The sequence below is a fragment of the Balearica regulorum genome, chromosome 1, assembly GCF_011004875.1.
Source record: "Balearica regulorum gibbericeps isolate bBalReg1 chromosome 1, bBalReg1.pri, whole genome shotgun sequence".
Lineage (NCBI taxonomy): Eukaryota > Metazoa > Chordata > Aves > Gruiformes > Gruidae > Balearica > Balearica regulorum.
In genome coordinates, this window is record NC_046184.1 from 144,727,618 (window position 1) to 144,747,394 (window position 19,777).

General features: G+C 38.6%; 1 protein-coding gene across 1 annotated transcript in view; it reads left to right on the forward strand.

Annotated features, from left to right (window-relative positions):
• OCA2 (OCA2 melanosomal transmembrane protein) overlaps positions 1-19,777 on the forward strand; it is a 225,150-nt gene that overhangs the window by 151,447 nt on the left and 53,926 nt on the right. The window contains exons 22-23 of the mRNA XM_075737488.1: positions 4,396-4,489; positions 19,539-19,632. Of these exons, the coding sequence (XP_075593603.1) occupies positions 4,396-4,489; positions 19,539-19,632 (188 nt within the window). The remainder of the gene's footprint in view (positions 1-4,395; positions 4,490-19,538; positions 19,633-19,777) is intronic.

Below are 19,777 nucleotides of genomic sequence, written 5' to 3' on the forward strand. Positions count from 1 at the left end.
TTTTTCAAAAACATTGAAAACTATAGTGAAAAGTTTCCTTGTAACCTTTTCATATTTTGCATTTCTGTTTTTAGTGCTCAGGTTAACTATAACGGTAGATGAAACTGAGGTTTGAGATATTGGTAGTGCAAAAATGTTCCCTGACACATAATTGCCTGAATGATTGTGACAAAAAATGTTAAAGGTGATTTTAGGGGAAAACAGAGAGGCAGGTTCCTTTGTAACTGACCCTGTGCATGATCCTTATCTTTTTAAAATGCAAACCCTCAAGCAATGAGAAATGTTCATTGGCTTTAATTGCTTTGCAACATCTCTTCAAGAGTTCTTGCTGTTGATCAAGTTTCTTAATTCTTTTTTTTTTTTTTTTTGAGCAGAAAAGTTCTTGGGATGGAAATTAGAACAATCCGCTTGCATTATGCCTACTTTCAGATCAAAAGAATTAGATGCCAGTGACTTTTGGTCACGCTAGCATGCAGTTGCCACACAGGATAATCCATAATGTTTGTTAAAAAATGAGTGTATATTATGGATCAACTAAATATTTCTATATCTCAGACACTAGAAATTTAACTGAATGTTTTGCATTCATCTTTCATCTGGTTATTCAAAACTGAAACTTAACGTGCAGCATTCCTTGTTAGAAATACTTCTTATTTACAAAGGATATATGCATGTTAAATCTAACTTCAAGTATGTGTCAAAGGTCTGCAGGACTTCCATTCCCTTTCTGACTTCAATCATTTTTGGTGGAGATTAATTCCTTTAAATAGGGGAAAAATTCAAATTTAAGTGTACACAAATATGTATTGCTAAGGCATGTTTCAGTGTTTGTCCCCTGCCACAAAACCAGACATGTATGGGAGTAGAGATTCCTAATTTAACTGCCTGTTAATGCACTTAGGAGCATGACATCACTGATGATAATTTTAACATAGAGGATTAATTATTATGAAGCCTTTTAAAAAGAATTCACAGCAGTTCTAAGTGGAGGAAAAGCAATGTTATGTGAAGGAGAGAGCAATAAAACCAATGGGGTCAAATGCATATTTGGGCTCCTAAAATACTTTGTTGGGTTTAAAAAAATTAAGAAATGGAGATTCAAGCATATTACACGATTGCACCTTCTCTTGATACGTTGCAATGTATCTTTGTGTTTAAAAGAAGACGCAATGAGTTGAAACATTTGTTATGTGACTTTCTTCTTAGGGGGTTTCTGTGTCTTCAGTGAACAGAGATTTACAGGACGCTGAGAGCTCCTGACACTGAACTCTTTCACTAAACAGAGAACCAAATTTTCTGGTGGGAGTATTATGCATGTGTGGCTGCTAATACCAGGCAGAGAATTACCTCATGGATTTTCTATCTGGGATCTCTGTTTTGCTTCTCACTTCCCATGTCCTTCACAGTGCTATAATTACGGAGGGGAATCCTGGAGGGCTCTAGTGTTCTGCTTTCTGCACGGTTCTCACCTGTCGGGTGTGAAAATGGCATTACTTGTTCGGCACTTGGGAGCTGGCTGGCAACAGCTTTAAGACTGACTTCAACAGCAAGAAAACAGCATTATAATTTTAATTTCCTCTGCCTAACTACCTTCTCTTTGCTGGGCAGGGCATGCACACACGGGAGTCTAATTTAAAAAGGGTGCTAGTCTGCATCATTTAGGCTTGTGTCCTGCAACAAGTGCGTTACTGTGGTACGTCAGGATACTTGCAAATACTGAGGAACTAAATAATCCCTTTTGGTTCTCTGGTCAGAATTATGTAGTAGGAAAAATGCTTTATTTAGATTGAGCAAGATGGCTTATCCTGTGATTTCAGTATTTGTGTTTAAATTTTTTCTTATGTTGAAACACAACATTGTTTTGAAATAAATATAACTGCAGTTTGGATTGCATATCATCTTCTGGCAATGATGGTTTGAGAGAAACAAAGTTTGTGGGGAGAAATGAAATGTTTCATGACTGTTTTGTAGAAAAAAACGTACAAGATTTTGGCATGCTGACCCTTTAGGCCTTAAAATAGAAATAGACATCTTCAGGCAATGTACAATTCAAGAATAATTGTTTAGACATTAACTTATCTAGGTTAATCAATTAGAGGAATTGAAGAGGGATGATTAGCACCACTGGCCGGAGGGATGGGAAAAGGGTTGTAATTCTTCACGAAGCCTATATATTACTCCATACCAAAAGAATAAACACAGTCAGTAAAGGTGAGCATCATTCAGCCATCAAAGTGAAAACATTTTTCAGGAAGCAGCTGTTCCATCTCTGAGATCATACCCCTTGAGGGGGACCTGTGAAATACATTCAAATGACAAATTGGAGGATTAGAAGTCGTAACTCTATTCACTACTAAAAATCCTGGACTCTGAGAAAACATTAATTTTAAGGCATATCACAGTTATTCCCACAAATCCCTTCCTGCTTGATCTCCCTTTGTTCCACCTTTGCTTATTCTTTCTCTCTCCCTTTTGGTCTCATAAACCTCTGTGCACAATAAAAACAGGTTAATAACATTATCACCTCTCCCCGTGCTAATGACCTTTCTACAGGTACTGATTACAACTTTCTTTCAAACCAAGTGGTTACACAATTAAGTTGAACTGAGACCAGTTTTTTCCAACTAAGACGAAAGGTATTTAGCTTTGAAGGGTGTTACTGACTGAGATCTGGTGCAACTAGAAAGCCTGCCTGCTGTATTTTTGGGCTCTACATCAATTGCCTAATGAAGTCTATTATGTCTCCCTACAAGCCTTGTTTGACTTTTCAGGGGTTTTATTTTATTTTATTTGCTAAAATGGTTAAATGAAATTCAGAAACCTTGGAAATATTTCCCAGTGAACTAAATCTACATTACCTGGTAAATAAATACAATGTTAGAATAAAAAGTAAAAAACCTCAGCTCTGCATATGAATTCAGTAGCCTGCCACATTGATCTTTCTCACTTTTTCCCCAACAGATCAGACAATTTTGATTATAACAAGGATTCAACAATTTTTTAGTTACAGACACATGATCTACAGACATCTTGACTGTGTCAGTTCCCTATTGAACTAGAAGGATCTAATGGGAGGCACTCATAACCTTAAGAAAGCCTCAGTTTTGTCAGGCTTGGCCTAATATTGCAGGCAGGTTGCACAGGCCGGTTTTGAATATCTCCAGAGAAGGAGACTCCGCAACCTCTCTGAGCAGCCTGTTCCACTGCTTGGTCACCTTCACAGTGAAAAAGTTTTTTCTCATATTCAGGTAGAACTTTGTGTGTTCCAGTTTGTGCCTATTGCCCCTTGTCCTGTTGCTGAGCACCACTGAAAAGAGTCTGGCCCCTTCCTCTTGACACCCATCCTTTTAGATATTTATAAGCATTGATCAGATCCCCTCTCAGTCTTCTCTTCTCCAGGCTAAACAGACCCAGGTTTCTCAGCCTTTCCTCATACAAGAGATGCTCCAGTCCCCTCATCACCCTTGTAGCCCTCCACTGGGCTCTCTCCAGTAGTTCCCTGTCTTTCTTGAACTGGGGAGCCCAGCACTGGACACAGAACTCCAGATGTGGCCTCAGCAGGGCAGAGTAGAGGGGGAGGAGAACCTCCCTTGACCTGCTGGCCACACTCTGCTTAATGCACCCCAGGATACCATTGGTCTTCTTGGCCACAAGGGCACATTGCTGGTTCATGGAGAGCTTGTTGTCCACCAGGACTCCCAGGTCCTTCCCCACAGCACTGCTTCCCAGCAGGTCAACCCCTAACCTGTACTGGTGCACAGGATTATTCCTCCCTAGGTGCAGGATCCTACATTTGCCTTTGTTGAACTTCATTACGTTCCTCTCCACGCAACTCTCTAGCCTGTCCAGATCTTGCTGAATGGCAGCGCAGCATTCTGGTATGTCGGCCACTCCTCCCAGTTTTGTATCATCAGCAAACTTGCTGAGGGTACACTCTGTCCTTTCATCTAGGTCACTGATGAATATATTGAATAAGATCGGACCCAGTACTGACCCCTGGGGCACACCACTAGCTACAGGCCTTCAGCTAGACTCTGCGCAGCTTGTCACAACCCTCTGAGCCCTGCCATTCAGCCAGTTCTCAATCTACATCACTGTCCACTCATTCCTAAGCTTGCCTATGAGGATGCTATGGCAGACAGTGTCAATAACCTTGCTGAAGTCTTTACTTTCTCTTTGGTTTGTGGAACTAGCAGTCAGTGGGGAAAAGTGAGCACGGAGCAAGAATACGATGCAAAGATACTAATTAAAAAAAAAAAAAAAGAAAAATAACCCAAGTTATTCTTCAGACTTACTGGTGTTTTATGTTGTTTACTTGAATTAATTTTTTTTATATCACGCTGATGGTTGGCTAATGTCCCCTAAACCTCTCCATCTTTTCGTCTTAAACTACAGATTCCTGTGCTTCTCAACCTGAGTAAAGATCCTGATGTTAACTTGCCTATGAAACCATTAATCTTCTCATTGGCCATGGGTGCGTGCCTTGGAGGTAAGAGTTTTTGTGAGAAAGCTGACATAAGGTAACAGCTATGCAATTATGGCATGTATAAACTGGCACAATAGATTCAATGCTTTTATTATGCAAATCATTGTGAGGGCCTGATCCAGCTCCTTTTGACTTCAAAGGACTCCTGGAGAAGGATCCCAGTCACTGTCTGCTGCTACAATAGGATTTTTGCAGTCTGCATTTGAAGACCATATCTGCATAAAGTACAGACGCACAAAGAAGCAGTCCAGATGGTGCTTATGGGGTTCTGATCTTTTGTGAGAGAAAATACAAAGATACATTTAGCTTTCAGAACAGAGACCTATCATTGCTCATTGAAAAGATGCAGAAAATGTATAATAGCTGAGATCTGAAGGCTTGCTTCAAAGTCTACTGAAGTGAAGTCACTGGGAGGTTTTCTGGCTGGCTCACAGAAATGGTTTGAGTATCCATTTGCTGACCTATTTAGCACTCCTCAGTCTAAGAAAAGTCTTTTTGAAGTCTTTCGGAAATGTACCTCTAATAACGAAAGCTAATAGCCATTCTTCTATTACCTATCTTGGTGTTAACTGGGATTGCTTGTATTGTCAGTTCATTAGCACAAATAAGCAGATGGTTTCATTATTATTTTTTTTTAAATTGAAAATGTACCATGTATTTATATAAAAGACAATAGCCATCCGGTAGTTTTTAAATTAATGTTTATAGTTGATTACTTTTTTTTTAACATTCTGCAAATGGCTTCTGTAGGTGTTACAACACAACATTTCCAAATAGCAAGTGTACTAAATGCAATTAAAATGTGTAAGTTTTTAATGAGAAATAAAGTAAGTATTATTTTTTTACTACTGAGAATTTTAATGCTAATTACATTGTATTGGGCTGTGTTTTGATCCCTAAATATTTAGGTAGTTAGGTTAAATAAAGTTAAAATGGATAAAATGGTATTCTGCAATGAGTCCAGCCCTTCTCCCCCTCCATGCCCCTCCAAATAGTTTCCTTGACTTTACAGAGATTAAAACTAAAACCAGTTTTGTGTGTAATACAAGTTCTGGTTTGTTTATTTAGCTAAGTGATTGCTAGTACAAGTAACCTTAATACCTAACAAAAATTATAATGATATAATTTAAAGATTGAGTTTTAAGAGCATGTTGCAAAGGCAAGGCAATTTATACCAAACAACAGTTGTTCAGTTGAGGAATATCTTTTCGTACTCATCATTACTCATCATTATATTGTGACTTTAATCTCTTCCTCCTTAAAACCAGTGATTTCAATAATCAACATTTCTTTACATAGATGTTTGCCATAAAAATATCATCTTTCGTCACAATTTACTAATCACCAAACATACTCTGATTTCATTAAACTTTCAGATAAAAAAAAAAAAAAAAAGAAACGTAAATTTGGCCAGATTACATATTGACATATTCTGAGTGAGAGACACTTCACCAGCCTTGAAACCTTTACAAGTCTCAAGTGATTTTCCTAAAGTATCAGTTATCATCTTAACCCAAATTAATCTGATTTATTGAAGGGCTGCCAGGATTTTAAAAAAGACTTTTGTGTGTAGGCAGTATGAGATAAAAGTAAAAATATAAACAGTACTATGGGAATTATTTGAATTAAAGGCACTAGAGATCCATAGGAAGTGCCCAGGTATTCAGGTAGGTTCCATACAAATATTTGGATAAAAAGTTAGATTACCATTATTAGCAGAAGCTTAAACTCTCCAGACTGTGATCTATTAGCCGAGCATATGCTGGGTTATACTGGCAAAGATCTCATAGGAGTGTTAGCCTGAAAAATAACATGCTTCTGACTTTTCCCTGTCAAAACTAAAAGCTAATGGATAGCAGTTCATTATTACGGAATGAAAACCATGGAAAAGCTTTTGCTTTAAAAGATTTCATAGCCTCCAAAAGTGGGGGAAAAGGGGATTTTCTTTTTTTAAAAAAGAAAGTGTTGATGGCCTTTAAAAGTTATTTCCAAAAGTCTTATCAGCACTGAAGTGGTGTGAAGGAATCCTCAAGGTAGGCTAATCCCGTTGTGGAAGGGCTTGATTACAATTCTATCATTACTGCCTGGTGCTTAAGGCAAAAGATTGGATCTTATCACTGCTTATGCAACCAAAGGAACTTGGCAAACAAGATTTTTTGCAGAAGTGTCTGATGAAATAATACATTATAACTACATATTTTAGGGTTAGTTTACTACATAATGAAGAGCTTCAATTCTGGTAGTTTGATAGCATTTCTGGGGTTCAGGGTAAACACTTGTCCCAGTTTCAGCTGGGATAGAGTTCATTTTCTCCCTAGCAGCTGGTATAGTGCTGTGGTTTGGATTTAGGATGAGAATAATGTTGATAACACACTGATGTCTTAGTTGTTGCCAAGCAGTCAAGGCATTTTCTGCTTCTCACACCACCCAACCAGCGAGTAGGTTGGGGGTGCACAAGGACTTGGGAGGGGACACAGCTGACCCAAACTGTCCAATGGGATATTCCATACCATATGACATCATGTGCAGTATATAACTGGGGGAGTCGTCTGGGAGATGGCATGGCTTGGGAACTAGCTGAGTGTTGGTTCCAGGTGGTGAGAAATTTCATTGCTTTAGCTGTTGTCCTGGAAATGAAAGGACCGAGCCAGTCTTAAGCAAGATGGAGAGACCTTTGCCAGTATAACTGCGACGTTGTTGTCACCTTCAGCGTTGTCTCCCAAAAGAGAGCTGCTATTGAATTTCTATCTTTCATGACATTGGGCTCAGACATAAGGAGTAGCTGAAAATTGTGTAGAAGCTTGTTGCTCTGTAAAATGTGTCCGTGAAGATGGGAAGGGATGAAAAATCCTGTCTGTCAATCAAGGAAGCCAAGGACAGTGATGGCCATGGGCAGTACCTGGTGAGATGGTCACAATTTTGAAATTTTTGGGTCTTCCTTGGAAGAACATGCAGAATTTTTCTTGCTCAGGTCAGGTCAATCTTACACAGTTAAGAAATAAACATGGCAGTTTTTCAAGGAATGTGGTTCTGGAAATGTAGGTTTATATTTGACCCAGCTATCTTTAAGAACATAAATTAAGTTGTAAGTTAGGAGTCTGGCTGTCCCAGGCTCTCTGTTTGGTAATGGGGAGAAAAGCATGTCTGAGAGGCAGATGTTTATTCACCCACTAAAAACACCAGATGTTGTCTGCAGAGCACATTGAGCTCCTCACATGCAGAACCTGAGTAGCTGAGAGAGGTGCCCAAGACAGGTCAAATGAATTCGGATGCTGGGGTCTTGTGGTTTGTCAATTCTTCTGAGTGCTGGATGACTCTATTAATTCTTGTATGTCTGGGCATTAATGGTCAGGCTGACTAAGTAGTAGCTGGAAAAATTGCATTATGTACTGTCTCCCAGTATTTTAATTATGTTTTGACCATGAAGGAAAACAAAACAAGAAATTTAAAAGGAACAAAAAGAAACAAACAAAGAAGTAATGTCTCTTGTTTTCTGTGGTGTTCTGATGAATCTGCATCCATATTTCTTTTGCAGGAGAGGACAATAAAGCTTTATTGATTAATGTTTCCTGTTCTAGTAGATGATGACATTATGGTACCTCTTGAGATGGAATTGTATGTAGACCTTCCAATATTGTCTAGTGAATGCTGCTCTAAAATTTTGGAGGGTAAATGAATATTGCTAGCTACAGCAATTTCAGAACAAGAGGAGTTTTAATTGCACTGCTTTTATTGGCTCATAAGTTTTAAAATAACATGAAATACAGATTCAACTCACTTTGAGTAAGTACACAGAAACCCTCCTGTTAAAACTGTTCAATTGTGTAGAACTAGATTCTTTGCTGAGCTGAAGAGGTTATACCTAAGATATTATTTGAAGAGGTTTTGTACATTTGACATTTTAAGAGCTGGCATTTATTTGTCTTTTTATCTTTTCCTTTTTTCAAGATTTATAAAAAGTATGTTTTGAAAAAGCAGGAAAAAAAAGACTTGAGTTAAAAAGTGACTGAATTCATATTTGAAAGTCCTTACCTTTTGAGTTCTCTGTTGCTAGCATAGAAAAGTGCAAAAAGTATTTCTTTGCTGCGGTGATTGTTGCTGTGGTCCAAAGGAGACATTTTCTGCAGTGTATAGTTTTGCACTATTTTTTGTCTCTGTATATTTTCCTGGAGGACAACACCTGAAAGTCATCATTGTCACAATTCTGCAGAAAGAGGCAATCTCTAGGATGTGTACAGCTGTGCTATTCTGGCCACACAAGCTCGGTTGTAGGCTCTACTTCAATGAAAGGAAGTAGGAGGAGGGGGCTGCTCGCTTTTTTCTTCTAACCTTACAGGGTCAAAATCCAGGTGTGAATAAAACCCATTATCCACAGGACATTGTGGTAATTACAGCTATTAAAAGAGCGCATCCCACAGTGCAGCTAAACAGTTGGATTTCTCTCAGTGGTCCAGTGCTATAGCTATTCTGTCTCTTGGCACCCCTCCTTTGGTCCCTGATGCAGATGGGGCCTTGCACAGTGGAGCATCACTGGTTTATTATTCCTGCTGATTCTGCTCAATAAAATCCTAAACCAGTTTTACAGCTTCAGACAGAGCGAAGGTATAAACCTAGAAATATTGTTTATATTCCTAAACCAACTCTCCTTCATCGCAATATGAGGGGAAAGTGATAACCTTCAATAAACCATAAAATTTCTTAAAATATGTAATAATTAACATTATAAAAAAAGCACAACTGTAGATCCTTTGAAGTTCTTTTATAGTTACAATAGATCAAATTTTTATTTTCGGTTTGAAAGATTTAAAAAGTCTATCAAGAACTGACTGTATTGAGTAAAAATATAGCAGTTATGTAAGAGGACCACTATTCAGCTTTGCTTTTGAATTTAATTGTTGTATACAATGTGTAACTGAATCTGTAGGAAAAAGTTTTAGTGGAGAGAATGTATTTACCTGAGCTTGAATTTAACCAGGACACTGATATTGAAAGTTCCTATTCTTTCTAAAGACCATTGCAGTCTTTTAATAATGAGAAGTCCTGGAGGTCAGTTTTATGTCTTGCGAGTGAGACAGGCCTGATTTAGATAAGTATTTTGTTTATGGATATACAACACATAATCCAAATGAAAGGATGGTATTGTAGGGAATGAGAGTGACTTGAGATCTTTCAAAAGGAAAAGGATGTTGCTGCTCTTCACTTTAAAAGGCAGGCCAAAAAAAAAAAAAAAAAAGAAAGAAATTTAGGAAATGTCTCTCAGTTTTTCTCTAAAGACCTCAGTGCAGTCCTTAGCAGTATTATGCCTCTAAATTGTACAGATCTAGAAGCAGGTATTTTGTATGTCTTACAGTAATATCTGAGTATACTTGCATTATTTCTATGATGTTTGCAATGATGGAAATGAGTAATATGGGCATAAACTGTGATTGCTGTCCATTAAATGGCAGTACTATTTGCTTGTTCTTAATGAGGAACTCACTTCCAGTGTTAACTGAAAGTTTTGGGTTTTGTTGTAGCATGAAGAGCAGCATCATTGGCTATGAGCACAAGGAATCTTTTCTCTGTATTGATATTTGAGTGCCTTAACTGTACTCTTGCTGTTTTCTGGAACAGCCAGAATCTGTAACCTTTATAAAAATCCAAGTGCTGTTTTCCTTAGCTCTTTCATGACATACAAGCTCTGGGCCATCTTCATGCTTTTTCAGTATGAAGTTCTTAAAGCCCAGCAGTGCTGTAAAGTCCTTGGTGTGACAGCCAGGCTCATTACAAGAGTCCTCGTGGTGAAAGGAGATTCTCTAATCTTTAAGATTACCAAGGATAATCCTCTGTGGCATGGAAGATATACAGAAGAAAGTGCTGAATGCTGGATATAAAACCGGCTAAAACTGAGTGTGTACATTTGACAGATGCACCTTTGTCTGTATTAAGGCAATATTAGAGGCCTGCTTGGCTTTAAGACACTGGGTTAATATGGAAGCAAAACTCATATTGAACCTGGTCAATTTTTGTCACCAAGGCCATTTTTCTAAGCTTGAAAAGAGTTACCTTGGGAGACATGCATATGTATGTATGCTATTAAGGGTGAAATGATTGTATGATTCTATGATTCTATGAAATAAGAAGTATATGGTGTAAAGGATGCCATTTCAGCTGTACTGATGAGGATTCATAATTTGGATGGCAAATCTTTGTTTTTAAAATAGAAAAGAAGAGAGCTATGTGTACTATGCAGAATTCTATTCTATTTTACATTGATTTAGAAAAAGAATTTATACCAAACATCAGGCTCACTTGATTATAATTCTTGCATTACTGATGAATTTGAAATGCTTGTATTAATGGTTTTCAATCTGTATGAAATAACTGCATGCTATAAAGTTCTGCCAATTAGAGATAGGATAATGATCAGAGATGACATTGGAGACTCCTACAAAGCATATGTGGAGTTTTGTTTAATTTTATTCACTTGCTTTGTGTATTTCTTTATCATACATTACACAAGTTTTTTAGAAGCCTTGGCCACTTCTGTTTTCATAGAATCATAGAACGGTCAGAAGGGATCTCAGAGATCATCTAGTTCCAACCCCCCTGCCATGGGCAGGGACACCCTCCACTAGATCACGTTGCCCAAAGCCCCATCCAACCTGGCCTTGACCGCTTCCAGGGATGGGGCATCCACAGCTTCTCTGGGCAACCTGTTCCAGTGCCTCACCACCCTCACAGTAAAGAATGTCTATCTAACATCTAATCTAAATTGACCCTCCTTCAGCTTGAACCCATTACCCCTTGTCCTGTCACTACACTCCCTGATAAACAGCCCCTCACCATCTTTTCTGTAGGCCCCTTCAGGTACTGGAAGGCTGCTATAAGGTCTCCCCGGAGCCTTCTTTTCTCCAGGCTGAAGAATCCCAACTCTCTCAGCCTGTCCTCATAGGAGAGGTGTTCCATCCCTCTGATCAACTTCATGGCCCTCCTCTGGACTCGCTCCAACAGCTTCATGTCTCTCCTGTACTGGGGCCCCCAGAGCTGGACGCAGTACTCCAGATGGGGTCTCACAAGAGCCGAGTAGAGGGGCAGGATCACCTCCCCTGACCTGCTGGTCACGCCTCTTTTGATGCAGCCCAGGACACAGTTGGCTTTCTGGGCTGCAAGCGCACACTGCAGGCTCATGTTGAGCTTCCCATCAATCAATACCCCCAAGTCCTTCTCCTCGGGGCTGCTTTCCATCCATTCCCCACCCAGCCTATAGTTGTACTTGGGATTGCACCGACCTACGTTCAGGACCTTGCACTTGACCTAGTTCATGCGGTTTGCACAGGCCCACCTCTCCAGCCTGTCATGGTCCCTCTGGATGGCATCCCTTCCCTTCAGCGTGTTGACCACACCACACAGCTTGGTATCATCGGCAAACTTGCTGAGGGTGCACTCAATCCCACTGTCCATGTCGCCGACAAAGATGTTGAACAGTGCCGGTCCCAGTACCGACCCCTGAGGAACGCCACTCGTCACTGTTCTCCACTTGGACATCGAGCCGTTGACCACAACTCTTTGAGTGCGACCACCCAGCCGATTCCTTATCCACCGAGTGGTCCATCCATCAAATCCATGTCTCTCCAATTTAGAGACAAGGATGTCGTGTGGGACAGTGTCAAATGCCTTGCACAAGTCCAGGTAGATGATGTCAGCTGCCCTTCCCTTGTCCATCAATGCTGTAACCCCACCATAGAAGGCCACCAAATTTGTCAGGCAGGATTTGCCCTTAGTGAAGCCGTGTTGGCTGTCACCAATCACCTCCTTATTTTCCATAAGCCTGAGCATAGTTTCCAGGAGGAAAATATTTCAAAGTAATATAGAATAATCAAACTCATTATGTTGTATTGGTGAGTTGCTGCAGTATGAGAATACAGACTCTGCATAGCTGTCAGCAGAAGAGATATATTCAGTCAGAAGGTAGCACTTGGACTGTCACATAGAACAAGACAAGGAAGCTATAGCAAGCTTCAAAATGTTTAAGTGCAGAAGGTAACACTGGATTATTTACTTTCCTTCCTCTACCAGATAATACCCCCTTTTCTGCACCTCGAGTGGTGCAGCACAAAGGAGGAAAAAAACCCCCTCAATCTGCAATATTCACATCGATTATTATTGATGAATCAGACACTCTGATGCTGAAGAACATTATAATTATGCCCTAGATATTATTTACACATATATCAATAAATATATGTAGCACAGTTACAGTTAGCACACCTAAACCAAAGAAGGGCACTAGCAGCTGTTATGAAACTGTTTTAAACAAGGCAGTTTAACCATAGCAAAACATAACAGGTAGGCTCCAATTTTGAGTAAATTTGAGTTAAGTTGGAATCTGAATTTAAAGCAGCTGGATATTCTAAAATAACTTAATGGAGGCACACTTCGTTTTTAGTAATATTATCTTGTTCTGTTCAGCTTCAAAGTAAGTTATGATAAAGTTGAGTAACGTATTTTTATGCCAAGTGCCTATACATGTAAATAGTTTTCAATATTTGGTCCCTAATAGTGCCACAAGTGGCGAAGCTGTGAAATTAAGCTGACATAGTTTTAGTCTCTGAATCTAAAAATTGGAGAGAAAAAAATGTGTTAGCTGAGCCTTGCATGCAGCATTAAAAGCTTTAAATGGAACCTACCCGAATATGTGTTTCAGGACATGAGGGAATGGCATGTCAGAGTGCGCTGCTGGCGCTATTCCTCGTTATACTAGTTTATTTTACCATTGTACTGGGTAAGTTGACTTTGAGGATAGAGATGACTTTAGTGATCACCTCAGGTTTTATGTCTCTTTTACAGATGTCTGGATTTGAAAGAAGCTTATATAAGTATTTCTTTATGTTGTTACAGTAACAAGTGCAGAATGTTCAGCAACCTGCCTTATTTATTTCACACTTCTGGTAGAAAAGTGACAAATTTAAATTTCACCTTTTCTTCTCATAGCAAAAAGAAAGCAATGAGCATTGAATAGTGCAATATTTACAGTAACTGTCCTGCTGGAGGTATAGTAGTGGTAATAAAAAATTGTAAAGGTCATCTGATTAAAAGTGTTGGAATGAATGCAGTTCAATGAACTTTTTGATAAGTTAACTTAAAACTTTGATTCACATTCTTTTCTTTTTTTTTTCTCTTTTCTTTTTCCAATAAACTCGATGTGTATGTATTTGTGCAGAAACATCCTATTCAAAATGTTTCCAAATTGGTAAAATTAAAAAATGTTGATATCATATGACTGCAATCTATAACGTATAACAAATTCGAATGAGTTCATGCATGCCTTCTCTGTTACTGCATATGACACTTGAGGTTCCTTGTTATTTTAGGGACTGCTAAGGGTTTAATTGGCCTTGATTCTGTAGCTCTTTATTGACTTCAAAGTTTGAAGGGCTTGTTAATTTTTACACATAAAAATTATTAAAACATATTCAAGACTTGTAGACATTTAACATATGAATATAAATGGATTTGTTTAATGAGACAAATCTGGATTAGTTTTGTGTGAAACAGAAAATTTCTGAAAGCTATAAAGGCTGCTTCCTGTAAGGCTAATCAAAACCATAACTTCTGCCACCAGATTTTTCACATTTGCTCAGTTTGTGCTTTAAGTAGAGAAACAAAATATGCTACGGAAAGCAACCCCACATATCAGTCTACATATATTTAACAATGTAGAGCATATGGGAGATGGCACAGAGTTTTCTTTTGAAAATGGCTGGGAAGCAAGGATCTGGCTTCCTTCAGTAAGTTTTGCTTTGACACTGTAATGGGATGGTTTAATTGCAGCAAAAAGTGGAGCTGAGAGTCCTCACATAAAGTTATTCATGATTCTGTAGCGAACTCCTGGTTTCAGAGTGAGAACCTTTGTCTGGCACAGGGCAACGCAAGCAGCTGTGCCTGTGGAAAACTCGGCCTTGCACAAATGTTTGTCCAAGGCCAGGGAAAAGCTGTTTTCAGGATTTGTGTTGGCATGAAAACAGGGTAGTCTTTTTGCTTCTGCTTTATCTAGCCAGGATACAGGGAAGAAAAAATGCAGAAGGGCTATCAGTTAAGCACAAGTGTAGCTTGTTATCCACCATCAGACCGTGTGGACAAGTGGTCTGTAATGCTCACAACAAAACAAGACTTTTCTGTAAGCAATCCACTTTTAAGCTTGCTGTTGCACAAGTTACTATCATCTCCTTCATGGTCGAGAAAGTTACTGTTTAAAAAGGCTGCCCATGTTAGACCAAAGAAAGAGCTTGATTAGTGCTAACCCCTTCCCTTTGATTTCTCAGTGCTTTGAGTAATAAACGCTAATCCTGCTGGGCACTTTGAGGTGATTCTCGAGGCAAACATTAATGCAGCAAACCCAAGGGTTAGGCTTGTTCTTGAGGGGTCAATATGAAAGGGACTCCTGAGAACCAACGGTATTTAGATATAATAGATGTGCTGCTGACAAGTAAAAATCAACAGCTGAGAAGGAGGCTTAAAGTGAGAGAAAACATGTTATTGATGCAAACTCTCTTCTTTTTCTCGTTATGATTCTTCCATGAATTCCCAGCCTCTTCCTTTAGTAAGCTTAATCAGTTGTACCAACATTGATTTACAGTGCGTTGCAAACTCTCTTTGCTGAGGGAGAAGCTGTTTGAGCCCAAGGGAGGTGCATTACCTGTGGTGTGCAGGTTCTGGGTTTGAATTTGGCAGTCTCTGAAGGAGTGATGTAGCAGGGGGTAATAGCTGAACACTGGGTTGAGAAGAAGTAACTACAAATGGAAGAAGAAGGCTGGAAGAAGCAGGGCTGGTGGATGCTGCTGGTATCAAATCAGGTTTAACAAACCTTGTCAACACCTTCCTGCTTGTACCTTTAAGCTAGCTGGAGATGCAAAGGCACGTTCTAATATGTGGGGTTTGGATCTTTCTTGATAGATTTATTCTCATTAACTAAAACTGTTGAATACTTTCTTATACTTTGAGTTGATTTCACATTCCTTAAAGCTATTCAAAGTAATTTGCATTGAAAAATATCAGGAAGATACATTTATGTCTCCTTTTCTGGGCAGAAACAGTAGAAGACCTTCTACTGTGCTTGTGCAACGATTGTGCAAAGCCAGGGCAGGTCCATGGAAAAGTCACTATGATCCATGAGGATTCCTCTGTTGCTTTCTTATTTGTAGCCTAGGCAGCAGCAGCTCTTTAAGTGACATGTCTCTATCTTTCTATAATCACACTTCTAAGTGAGAATTTTTTTTGCATTAAGAAAAAGGTCTTTCTTGATTTCATGCTTATGAATTATTAAGCATAGTTAGTGTTGACAATAATGCCTGTAGTCTACCAAGAATAAAAGGCAGAATAGATATGCAGGATAAACTGTATGGCTTACCTTACTATTGATATTAGAAATATAATGTTTAATTCATTGTAATGAATACAGCTCGTAATAACCATCTGCCTCGTGATAAAGGATGAGTTACAGTACGAGTCATGGAAAAAATTACAATAGGAGTCATCAAAACATTGGTTATTACAATGTTTTTCTTTGATACAGTGCACTCGTGTTATTACATTTTGAGCATATAAACAAGCAAATAAGAGTCTCTGCTATGCTTTTTAAGCTTAATTATTTTTAAGATTGAAGATGATGTGAAGATGAAGTCAAGATTGTGTGAGGTCCTAGAAAATGCTTATCCTTCAATTGGAATTAATTTAACATGTGTAGATGTCCATGCACGTTAACCTAGTCTTGGGTTTTCCATGATTCAGAGGTCCTAGTGCTGTTGTTTCATCACTGTGTTAAACGTCTGCCGTGGAGACAGATGTTACTGGGAGGAGAAACAAAAGTTTGCCTCCATTGTTAATTTCAGTGTAGTTGTTTGAAGCCTGCTGAGGCAATACCTAATTAAACTGCACACGCACTCCGAACAAATGAAAAAGAGATGCTGTTCCTTTCAGAGAACATTTAAGGTGACAATTTCTCCTCAAGTGAAATCTACTTGGGGAAATCAATTCAATGCTGAAGCAGAAACTCTTTCCATAATACTTCATTGCGTGAAGGCATTACTGTAGCCCATGTACAGTATAGGAGAGCGCGTGCTGTTTGGAAATCTCAACTGTATCTAGTCACAGCCGTGGGACAAGTGCAGTTTCAGTCCTGTTTCTTTAATTTGAAGCCAGTGCTACATTCTTTGTCTACAATAATATTATTCTGATGGTGATGTCTGACTGTGCTACACATAGAGCAGAAACCTCTTATGAAATGTTTGGAGGCTACAGACTACTCATTAGTTTTGGAATTGAAAATTCCTTAAGTGTTCCTGCCTGATTCCTCTAATAACATCAGCGGTATCCATTTGTTCTGTTTTTGCATTAAGCCACATGCTTTGTGTCTTGGCTTTCTCATGCCAGAGCCTACGAGGAACACTGATGTGCCAAGATCAATTTCATATCTTTCAGCACGCATTAAAGTGACTAAAATAAGCTTTGAGGTACAGAGAGGGTGAGGGAAATGAGCTGTGCTGTTCCTAATGACCAGTGCTACCCTAGACACTATTTTTTAAAGGTTTCTGGTCCTCTAGTCAGTCATCTTTTCTCTCCACACCTGAAGCTTGTGTGGGCAAGTGTGTGATTCCCTGTGTATGATAAGAAGCATAGGTCATAAATAGCTCTTGGTGTCTCACGAGAATGGTCCATGATGCTTTTATGATCCATAGGGATATACCCTTCTACAGATGTGCAGTTCCACTAACATCAGCAGAGCTTCTCATAGACAGAGAGGACCTCTGCACCCAGCTCCTTTGCAATGGTCAAAGCCTCAAAATCAGAGCAAGTAGGAAGGAGGTCACCTAGCATAGCTCCTGGGAGAGCAGAAAAAAACCAGGAATTAAATAAATGAGGAATTAAATAAATGCTCAATTAAATATATGAAATAAAAGGTCTATTTGGGATTGCAGAGTTGGGAAGAGGAATGCTTTTCTCATCTCACATTGTCTGCAAGATTTCAACATCTTTCTTGTTCCATAGTGGGATCAGCTCAAGAGCTGCTTGAGGCTGCTGATGAGAAAACAAACCAGTCTCCTGATCTTAATAGGTGTTGTTTAGTCCATTCACCTGAGGCAGCAGATATCCATGTTCAGATCCCTACTCCAGGATGAAAACCTCAGTTTGCTGCTTATTTTGTGTTGATAATAATTGACCATCCTGGAATAAATAACAATCCTACTTTCTCTTTAGACTCAATTGCAAAAACCTTGGCCACACAAGGGCTTTGTCTTGGAAAGTTTTGCTTTCATGAGATCAACTTAAAAAAAAAAAAAAAAAAAAAAAGTCCTGAGGAACTTTTTGGGGATTAGTTGTTTCTCAAAGTTGTTGCTCTGTCCCTAGAATGACTGGTCAAAAACCTGTATCTTGGTATCCACTGACACTGATACGGCTTTGAATCCAAACTGGGATCAAAATTATCTCAATCAAGTTCTTTCCCTACCCTTTTTCTTATTAGAATAGGAAGATCTTCCTTCCTCCAATATTCCTTCCACATCACATCTTTTCTCTCCTTTTTCTTATTCCTGAACAATATCACTTCATTGTATTTGAATTTAAGAGTGTGCTATTATTTTTAAGAATATTTTTAGAAGTCTGCTCATTTTTTGTGCACTTTTAAGTGCAGAAGGCCATATGGGTACCATGTATGAATACTTAGGGGAATAATCCTTCTGCCTTTATTCTGACTTATTTTTTGATAAACTGATCTCTGGGTGACCTGAAACATTTACTAAGTCAAAACAATTAACTGGAGCATTAATTGCCTTCTGATCTGTTTCTCTCCAAGTCAGACCAGAAGAGTGTCTACTGAGCATAATGTTTAACAGAGCCAAAATGAGAAGAGTAAGTGTATGGCAATGGGAACAAAGGAGGACTTGTGCTTAGAATAACGGATCGTTAATGTAGTGATGTGTGGCAAAAGAGATGACTTGCCATAGTGTAATAAATAAATAAATAAATAAATAATTCTCCTAGATGGTTACCTCTTTTGTTCAAAATTTCAGTTAAGGAATTGAATGTAGGAATCATTGTCACTTCCCAAGTCGTGCCTTAGATCAGAAACATTTGCTGAAGATATCTGCTTTGTGAAGTCAAGTGTACAACATTTCTTAAGTCTGAGGTATGATTCATGGCAAAGTTATAGAAAATGGGTCGGTCTTTCTGAGCTCTGAATACCTGACTTCTCTACATTGCCAGATTGATGAAAGTTTAGAGAAAACGCAGGAATAAATTAGTTACTGGAAAACGCTTAGGAGAAGAAAAGTATGTAGTTCCTCCAAGAGGATAGATGTGCATGTTAAACATGGCATATTATTTTCCTTTGGTGCATTCCTCTCTCAAGGGAACTTGTATAATGTAATTTGGTGAAGTTCAATGAATAAAGTTATGTTCCTTTACGTATTAAAGGACCATTGTAGTTTGGTAAGCAAACTTTGTAACTGTGGTGATCCTTTTGCCTTAGCAGAGAGATGTGAAACAGATCCATTCCCCTCCATTGTCCCACTTACTGTGTTTTAAATTTCTGTTATAAAGAAAAAAAAATCTTAGTAATTAGTTACCCATCTCTATAAAAAAGACACTAATTTGTCAATGTCAAGTTTGTGTAAGGAAAAAAGGCATCCATTTTTCTTAGCATGCTCAAACTATCTCATCCTTTGTTTTCAGCTCATCTGATGGCACCTTCTTGTATGTAAAACCAAAAATCAGCAAGTTTATCTGAATGCAAGTCTCTGGTGCCATTTTGACAACTGCTAGATTGGTGTTATGTTCCTTCCCTATTTTGCTGGCTTATGTAGAATCAGAGAATGATACCAGGCTTATCTTTCAAAGTGTAAAGCTATTTATAGGATGTAGAGATACTGTCTGTGTGTTTCTTTTCAAGCCTATACTACAGAAATTGATTTTTTTTTTCTAACTAGTGCATCTTAAGATTTCAACATAGAATAAACAGAGGAAGGGTAAGAAATAGAGCACAACTATAAACTGGTATTTGTTTTCTGAACTGCAGGTAATGGAACATTGATTGGAGCATCTGCAAATGTTGTTTGTGCAGGAATTGCTGAACAGCATGGTTATGGCTTCTCTTTCATGGAATTTTTCAGGTACAGTTTTAAACTTCTCACCTTAAATCTGTCATTTTTTTTTTCACTAGGCAAAGAATGGATCCTCCAAGGAGAAAATCTGGAGAAAGGGTCTATAAAATAGATCTGTGTTCCTAATTTGGTTTTGGCAACTGAAATGTGGGTG